Below are 9388 nucleotides of genomic sequence, written 5' to 3' on the forward strand. Positions count from 1 at the left end.
TGACTAGTTCTTTGCTTTCCATGGATTGCAAAGCATCAGGGACTCCACCCATGGCACGAGGGTCGAGCCTCTCTTTTCACATCAAGTTGTAGACTCCGAGACTATGGTGATAACTGTCATCAGATCTTTCATCGTGGTCGCCTGCAGGTTCGGTGAAATATACACAGACATCACCATCCATAGGATGCCATTCAGGAATCGAGTAACCACCCCATATCTATCCATGGTGTCTCATATAGCATGCGTGACCATCAGGGGAAAGGTAGCTCTTCTTGAGCACCTAGTGAACCCATCATGATATACGCAGTTAAAGCCATGCTGTCCCAAAAAGGAACCCCTACTCCCAAGCAAATATGTCTCTTGCAACAATAGAACCACCGGGTTCAGCTTGTAGACCTATTGAGAATTGTTGTGCATATTATTTTATCCAGCAACCCACTGACATTGCAAGACAACAGCTTTTAGTGGACGGTTTTGTTGTCAGAGGTCTTGGTGAGTTGTTGAGCCCGTTTGACTAGGGTCCGTGGCCGTGTAATGTGTCTTGCGTGAGGCATAGTGTTGCAACCGAAATCAGCCCTATAGTACCCAACTTCAGGCGCGGCTGGCACAGGTAACAGCGGTGGGGTGGGAAGGAATGGGAGGGGAAAGTCGGCAGAAAGTAATCACCATAGTTTTGTGTAGCTTCGCTCCACACAAGACCCTCTCTCTGGAGGCAATGTGTCTCTTCTCCATAAGTGAATGAGAAAACATTTGTAGCTATACATGGAGGAAAGGAAGGAAGGGTACCAAAATTATCCTCTATAATACTGAATAACTTCTTATTATCCACTAGAAGGGTCCCCACCCAGGTGATCACCGGAGCTCTCTGAGGAGGATGCCCTACGTCTGTCCTCTGGTTGTGACCAGAGTTGCCCTCCTATCTGTCTGCTACACTTCTTCTTAGGGTGGGATGGTTGACCCCCTACAGTCTCCCGAGATGTCATTGGGTCCTTTGTTTATATGGGCAGTTATTTCCTCTCCGCTGCTCAGTCCCTGGCGTCTTCTGGGCTCTCAAAGAAAATGGTTCTCCACTGAGATATTAATTTCAATTTGGCAGGTTATATCAGCGTATATTGAATGTCCACAGCCCTGACTTTCTACTTAATCTCTAAGAAAGATTTACAAAGGAGCTGCACTTTAGTTGTGTAATCGGGGAAGAACATAACCCTGGAGTTGGTGCAATGGATGTTGGCGTACCTGCCACAGGATATATTATCAGTTCACAAAGTTTAGTACCCTGATGACAATGGCTCTAGTGGGTCCCCCCCGGCGGAGGCCTTAGGGCAACCACCACTGAGTGCCGTTTCCAGAACAAAGTAGGGGGAAAACTCACAATCCAGGATCCAGGGTCTGAAGTATTCCATGAGGAATTTCTCTGGGTGCTGGTTTTAGATGCCCTCTGGCAGTCTCACCAGCCATAAGGGCAGAGGAGGGTCACCCCCTACACCTGATACAGGGAACATCTGCCTACGCTTGTCTCTGTGATGCCATGTTTTGAGGGTCCAGGACAGGGGCCACCCCCTCTATTCTCTTGAGACACCACAGTGAGGTGGAGTATTGCTGTACTTGTTTGACCGTCCAAGCCCAGTGTTTGCTGTAGTAGTCTCCCAGGATCTCTGGGCTCCTGGGGGGGTCACCTTCTGAGGGGGAAGCTGTGTGCCCATCTCCTACTTTTAGGGCGAGACGTCTTGTGTGGGTTTCCACCCACCCAGGCTGCAATAGTAGTCCTGGATTCTCATGCTGCTCAGTCTGTCTCATCTACCCTTGTCCGCCATTTTGGCTGGCTGTCAGAAGCCCATGTGGCTGCCTAAAGGAGAAAGGGGGTCCCTACCTCTCTTCTCCTTGTGACTGTCTCCTCTGACTCGCTGTGCCCCAAGAGTGAATACTGAGGTAAACGTGGGTCACTGCTGTGGGATTGCAGCTCAAGGTTGTGTCCATTGGCATCATGCCAGTCTAACGGGAGGGCGTTGTTTGCCTAATGCGTTTCTCTTGTCCCCGGCTCCCTGCATGGGCTTGGGTAAGCTGAAGGGGACAAGCGTAGAGGCCGCCTCATGGATTTTTGCATCAGAGAAAAGGTCGCCCCATAGTCGGCTCATCCAGGCTGCAGTTGCAGTCCTGGCTACTTGTAGCGCCCAGCCCATGTCCTCCACTCTAAAGTACCCGTTCCGCCATTACGGGCTACCGCTTGGAAGTGAAAACAGCTTCATCCCACACCCCAGCTAATCAGCTGTCTTCTCTCCCTCGCTCATCCCTGGAATCGATGCAAAGGGGGGTTCGCCACGGTGGGTTCACAGCTCCCGGTGGAGTTTGCCACCGGCAGGCCGTCTCTCGGCAGGTCATACGCACACCCATGTTGTCGATCACCAAAATGATCTCTCTCATCCCGGGCTCCCTGGATGGGCTCGGGTGGGACAAAGGGGGTGAATATAATGGCCATTGTTCAGGTGCTTGCGACCGAAAAAAGGTCGCCTAAGGGTCGGATTCAGAACGATTTTCAGAGTTGACACCAGCTCACTTAAAATGTGGCCACCATCCTAGGGTGCTTGGCCACACCCCCCAGTAATTTCTTTCCTGATGCTCTTTACAATATAGTGGAGGAGAGTGATATGTCAATGGTAGGTGAGCCCTTTGGAGCCAGGATGGTATTTATCAATAAGGTATAACATGTATTGTTTAGGAGTCATACAAGATTTCTTGAGTAAAGAGCAGAGTGAGCACTTCTGGTAGTAGTACACTTGTACACTGCCAGCTCACCATTATTCACTGTGTCTGCATCTTTGATCTATTACTCACAAATAGAAATATTTCACTCACACATATCTTCTACTTTAAAAGGTGATGAACACAAGGTGCTATGGATGTGAAATGGCAAAATAGGAAGCAAGCATAGTATGCAGTTACTTGTACAAATGTTGTTTTCCATTTGTAGTTGCTTGAGGTGTGCAGCGTTTCATGACTTCCATCTCTGCAAAACTCCTGACAGTCCACATTTGTTGACAATGGTCTTGGTAATGCTGATCTTTTTTATTATATTTTCAGTATCCATATAAACTACTTGAAGAAGTAACACCACCAGAACACAGGGATGCCTTCAACATCCCCACCTTAGCAGCTGAGAAACATGTGAGTCTTCTTTAAAATACCATACCATCATGTTTATGTGCCTCCTCTCTCGGACTCTGGTTCTTCCATTTCATCTTCACAAATCAAAGTTAATCTGCAAGATATCACAGGAATAACTGCCTGTGGAAAATGCACTCCATTCTCAGAAAGAAAGGAATTCTTTACGATACTAGCAAGGAGTGAATGGTGTAGCAACTCAATCCGTCTCTCATCCACTGGCCCCCTTAGAAAGCTAGAGCTGATTTCTTAATTTCAAAGATGGTTTTAGTGCACAAAGTAAACAGACAGAGGTGGAATCTATCTCTTGCTGGAAACAAGGATTAATTAAAACAATCATCCTTCTGACTACTAGACTAACCTCTTCTGTGAGAGATGAGAACAAAATACACGGGGGTTGATCCTACTTGTGTACAAGCAAGAACTTATGGGCTCAAAATTTCCATTTAGCTCTAGGATCAAATTTAGCTTCACTTCTAAACTAGGCAAAAAATACGGCTGACATTGGCTTTGAGCAAACAATACAAAAATCTCCTTCTCTTAAAAAATTGGTCACTCCCAGATTTCAAGGGTGCAAGTGGGGTGGCTACTCCGTCTCTGTGGCAGCGGTAAAACTCTGGAAATCTTTGTCCCTTTCGATATCCAAGGCAGACTCCCTTCCGGTCTTTAGAAAGCTCTTGAAGACCTAGGACCAGATGTATGACCCATTTTACATGCGCAAACGGGTTAGCGACCTGTTTGCACATGCAAAACCTAATAGGGCCATGTACAAACCCTATTTAGCAAATACCAATTTATTTGCAACTCGCTAAATAGGATTTGCAACTCACAATTAGGAAGGGGCTTTCCAAGGCTGTCCCTGCCTAATTGCGACTTGCTACCCTACGTAAGAATGTTTTGCGACTGCAACTGCAGTCACACAACACTCACAATTTACCGCCCTCTTCAAGAGGGTGATAATGCACTCTCAAATGAGAAGGTGTCCCCAGGGGACCCCTTCCACTTTGCAAATGCAGGGGAAAACAAAAACATTATTTTTTAAATACATCCAGTTTTCCTATAAGGAAAACGGGCTGCATTTAAAAAAAACTGCTTTATTGAAAAGCAGTCCCAGACATGGAGGTTTACTGCGCCAAGCAAGTCACCATACCTGGGAAAGCCAGCCATTCCTACTGGGGTCGCAAACTGCGAGCGCCTCATGAATACTGATGAGACATGTATTGTGCAACCCCATTGGTAATCGCAAACAGTGTCTCAGACACTGTTGTACATGGCATTTAGCGACTCGCAAATTGCGACTCGCAATTGAGCGTAATTTGCGAGTCAGTAAATGCCCTGGTCGTACATCTGGCCCCTGGTTATTTGCCTCCTAGCAGGTTGTTGGTGCTGTCACTTCTCCCAGTTTACTTAGCCCCTTGACACCAGCTGGTATAAGTGAGCTTTATAAATACTATCCTATCGTATTACCTAGGATCAACCGGTTATTGGCAATGCCCACAGTTTGCCATTTTAGAGAAAAATATATCAACAGTTTTACATGTCTAACTAGCCTTCTTGTTTCCATTCTCTCTATCTATCAGCTTGAGAACATGATCAAAATGATGAACAGCACTCTCAGGTTATGCGAGTTCATACTATCTACAGAGGGCGAGGTAAGATTTTGATGCTTTTTTCTGTCAATGTGAGAGAGAGTGTGAGTACTATCTAATTGAAAGAATCACACAACTAACCGTCACTAATCAATGGGGTCTCTGGAATGTAATGTAAATGTAAGGTGGATTTGTAAAGCAGTGCTTGTCACCCATGAGGGTATCCAGGGGCTTCTTCCATCCAAATATGGGCTTGATTTACTTGCCAAATAATCCATCCTATGATACACACTTTGCAGTTTTCCACAAATAAATGTTTGGCTAGTTTAGAAGGATCAAAAATAACACATGGTGCTGAGCCGTGGCAAACATGAACTACTCACCTGATTGTTTCACCCGAGTGTTATATTGGTACTAGAGAGGCAGAACGTCTTGCGAGAACAGCATTAATGTGTGATGAAACAGCAAAATAGTATTGTCACAGAATGCACTACATTATGTTGCATCATTTTCACTGTGTTCCATAATTTGGCCTCCCAAATGTGTCTCTGAATATCGATATTGTAAGGCACTAATATCACTGACAAAAAATCGAGAGACAACATGTCAAAAGATATTTGTATAGATTTTCTGTCCCTAATTCCACATCTGTGAACAAAACAAAATACACATATATCTTCATTTATGTGGTGTTAAGAATGGCAAATGTATACGTCCCTCTGTGCATTTACCATTCGATATTTTGTCCCTCTATATTTTGTCCACTGTTTTACTGTGCCACAATATTCTTGTCCTAGATATTCAAGAATACAATCGGCCCTTCATAGTCTTAGAATTCCAGAACCACTTCTGATGGAAGACATTTGATTAATGTATTAAATTACATTACAGTTGGGTGTGTAAAAAAAGAAGGAAATACATAGGTTTTCAAGAGTCTTGGGAAAAAGTTTAATCAACATACGACATGGAGAGACTGAGGCTCACATCCCATTGGTGCTGGAGAAAGAGCGTTTCTGTGGTAGGGTCATTCAAAGCAGTCCTCATCATCAAAGAAACACTTTTATGTTGATTAAGATTGGGAGCAAAACCTTTTAAAAGAGAAAGACTTTGTTTATATGAATTCATTATGTGCATCATGTGAGAATAGAGCCCCCAAGAGCTTGGCTGTCATTCCTATATGGATGCTTTGGGATTGCCACAGAAGAGCAAAATAATTCAGCAAATCTAGTTCAGATGCAAGGGAGGCCCGATGGGTAAGTAACATTATCTGCCCCCTAGAGTCCAAGACTGGTGTTTATCAGGTCGCGGTCACATTGTTATAAAGTACAAAACACCTACTGGCTGTTTAGAGACTTCAAAGAGTACTAGAATTCTGTGGAGTAGCTCCTGCGTGTGAGAGGTTGTGACACTGGAGAAGAGATGAGACCGCTACTGGAGTACAATATTGTATGGCAGCACATTTTTATGAACTGTCTCACCTCTTGTAGGGGCATATTTACAATAAGTGGCGCATCCCTGCATATCAGCAGGGATGTGGCAGTTATTGTGCGCCATGCCTCCGTCACCATAGTTGCTCCGTATTTACAATGCGGCGCACCTTGGGGCAAAAACGGCACAGATGCGTCACGCATCTGTGCCGTAAAAGTGGCACATTGCTGGAGTTGCGTCGCAAGAGCGACGCAGCTCCAGCAATGCTCAGGGGGGCCCTATCTTGTTAATGCTGCGTCAATCCTTACGCCTGCTTCAAGCAGGCGCAGGGTTTTGACGCAGCATGGGCCCCAAAGTGACTGAGTGAAATCTTGTATACTTCACTCAGCCACTTTTAGGAGGCGTTCCTGCACCGGAACGCCCCTCGCGCGCAAGAACGCCTCCTTCTGGCGCAGGGCTTTACAACGTGACACATCTCCCAGAGGCGTCACGTTCTAAATACCCCTCACCATGTTGCATCTTTTGCGCCGCCGCTGCGTCACAAAAGTGACGCAGCGGCGGTGTAAAAGAGGCGCAAGGGGCTTGTAAATCTGCCCCTCTGTGTTTAAAGAAGCATAATCTCTTCCCAGCTAACGCTCCCTTTACCTTGCTTAAATGTATTCAAATTCTTTGCAAGACAACATTTAAAACAAGGCAAAAGATACTTTATGAGCACATGGTGCCTCCACGTTGCTTGCTAGACTGTGAGAATGTGCAATTGCCTACTTGACCAATCTGACCTTGTACCTTTCAACTTTCAGGTTCCAGCCGAAATACCATCTTTTGATTCTGACCACTGTGACTGATATCACTGACAACATTTATGGAGGATCGCTCACCATTTCTTTTCTTCACTTATTTATTTAAATAATCATTTATTATATACCTATTTATGTATTCCATATTTATTTGTTTTATTCAACAGCAAATGTTATACCTCCATTGATATCTTTTGTTAGTATTGTATTTATTAACCACTTATTGATGCCTTATTGTTAACTTGTATTATATTATAAAACTCAATACAAATTTTCAACACAAAAAAAATGTGTAAGGTGAATGTTATTACCCACACTTTACTGAAGGTAAACATTGTATATTTTTTGTTTGTTATGCATTTTAAGGGCCCTTGGCACTAAATAAAAAAAATCAATACTCTTGCCTTTAATGAGAGCTATCATATATTCATGGCTACATGACTGGCATAATCCTTCAAGATAGAGTTTTAAAACTAAGTAGGTGTGGGGCATATTGCAACACGATGCAACACTCTTGAAAAATCCATCAGAAGAACAAGTTACTTACACTCTTGAAAAATCACACTCCGCAAGGTTTTTCTATGCAGAATTTAAGATTTGAATTTAACATGTTTCTTAAATCACATTAATAAATTTGAAACTCATGGACACACTGGTCTTTGTCTATGAATTTGCTTGGCTCAGACATGTGCAAGAGAAGCAACATGAAAAAAAGAATTCTGTTTATTAGCTGGGCAGTAACGAACAAGTTACTTACCTTTGGTACGCTTTTTCTGGTGGATACAGTATCTGCCTGTGGATTCCTCACCATGTGAATATCCCCCTTTGTCAGCAACATTCGGAAATTCTTTTGTAGCTCTTCACGCCGACGTGGACGACATCACAGAACGCACGGCTTCGCGCCCGCGGCTCCGCTGACTTCACTGACTCCATAATAGGACTCCGTCGGCGTGATTACATCAGTACCGCCCTTTTTTTTCGTGCCTTTGAGGCACACGGGCGGACCGACAACAGTAGATATACACACAATGTACACAGTACCAAATAATCAAAATAACACACACGGTGTGTAGTCAATGCAGAAAAGCAATTATAATAACACATTTCCTTTGACAATAAAATATTTACATTAAAACAATGACACTAAAACAGGTATAGAAAAGTGGACAACGGGGTAGTGGGTGGGCCAGTGAGGAATCCACAGGCAGATACTGTATCCACCAGAAAAAGCGTTACCGAAGGTAAGTAACTTGTTCTTCTGAGGGATACATCTGGTAGTGGATTCCTCACCTTGTGAATAGAGTCCCACAGCAGTCCCCACTCCTGGAGGAGGGTGTCCACTCTCCTATACCAGAAAATCCTGGAGGACAAAATGCGCAAAGTGGGCGTCCCTCCTCACTTCGGAATCCAAGCAGTAATGCTTCGCGAAAGTGTGGAGGGAAGCACAAGTTGCTGCTCTACAAATGTCCTCTACAGGTACACCCCTAGACAAAGCAGATGTAGCAGACCTTGCTCTAGTAGAATGAGCTCTTAAACCTTCAGGAGGTTCCTTACCCGCCAGAGAGTAGCATATCTTGATACACAAGACAATCCATTTTGACAGCGTGCGCTTGTGCACCGCCTTGCCTCTTCTGGCTCCAACAAAACCCACAAAGAGCTGGTCATCCACTCTGAACTCTCTGGTTCTGTCCAGGTAGAAGCTCACCGCCCTCTTAGGGTCCAAGCGATGAAGTCTCTCCTCCTCCTTGGAAGGGGGAACGGGAGGATAGAAGGTAGGAAGGGTAATGGGCTGCTCTAGATGGAAGGGAGCTACCACCTTAGGCAGAAAAGCAGCCCTGGTCCTGAGTACCATTCGTTCAGCATGAATGGTCAAGAATGGGGGCTTTGAACTAAGAGCTTGAAGCTCACTTACCCTCCTTGCCGAGGTAATTGCAATCAGGAAGATCGTTTTAAAAGATAACAGTCTCAAGGGACACTTGTGCAAAGGTTCAAAAGGTGAACCCATCAAGAAAGTGAGCACAAGATTCAAGTCCCATTGAGGCACAATAAAGGGAGTAGGATCAAATTGATTTGTAAGGCCCTTAAGAAACCTTAAAACAATAGCAGATTTAAATAAGGACGGCTGATCTGGCAGACAGAGAAATGCCGACAAGGCCGAAAGGTAACCTTTGACCGTAGCTACAGCAAACCCTTGCTGAGCCAATGAAAGAGCAAACTGAAGTATGTCAGACAATCGAGCCTTCAAAGGGTCAATGGACTTGCCCCAGTATTGGAACTTTCATGGATTCCCATGCTTTTGTATCATTCCCCGTCGTCGGAATGGGAGTCTCGGTAACAAAAATACCATAGCAGTAGGTACAAAAGAGAAAGAAACAAGCATTTACAATGCAACGGTTTCGCTTTTGTAAAAGTTAG

The 9388-nt window shown here is 44.6% G+C and overlaps 1 protein-coding gene across 1 annotated transcript in view; it reads left to right on the forward strand.

Annotated features, from left to right (window-relative positions):
* LOC144753253 (maestro heat-like repeat-containing protein family member 1) overlaps positions 1 to 7530 on the forward strand; it is an 82021-nt gene extending 74491 nt beyond the window's left edge. Inside the window, exons 12-14 of the mRNA XM_078641004.1 lie at positions 3079 to 3162; positions 4740 to 4811; positions 6977 to 7530. Of these exons, the coding sequence (XP_078497130.1) occupies positions 3079 to 3162; positions 4740 to 4811; positions 6977 to 7021 (201 nt within the window). The 3' untranslated portion in view covers positions 7022 to 7530. The remainder of the gene's footprint in view (positions 1 to 3078; positions 3163 to 4739; positions 4812 to 6976) is intronic.
* Positions 7531 to 9388: the final 1858 nt, after the last annotated feature.

The sequence above is a fragment of the Lissotriton helveticus genome, chromosome 5_1 (genome assembly GCF_964261635.1).
Source record: "Lissotriton helveticus chromosome 5_1, aLisHel1.1, whole genome shotgun sequence".
Taxonomy (NCBI): Eukaryota; Metazoa; Chordata; class Amphibia; order Caudata; family Salamandridae; genus Lissotriton; species Lissotriton helveticus.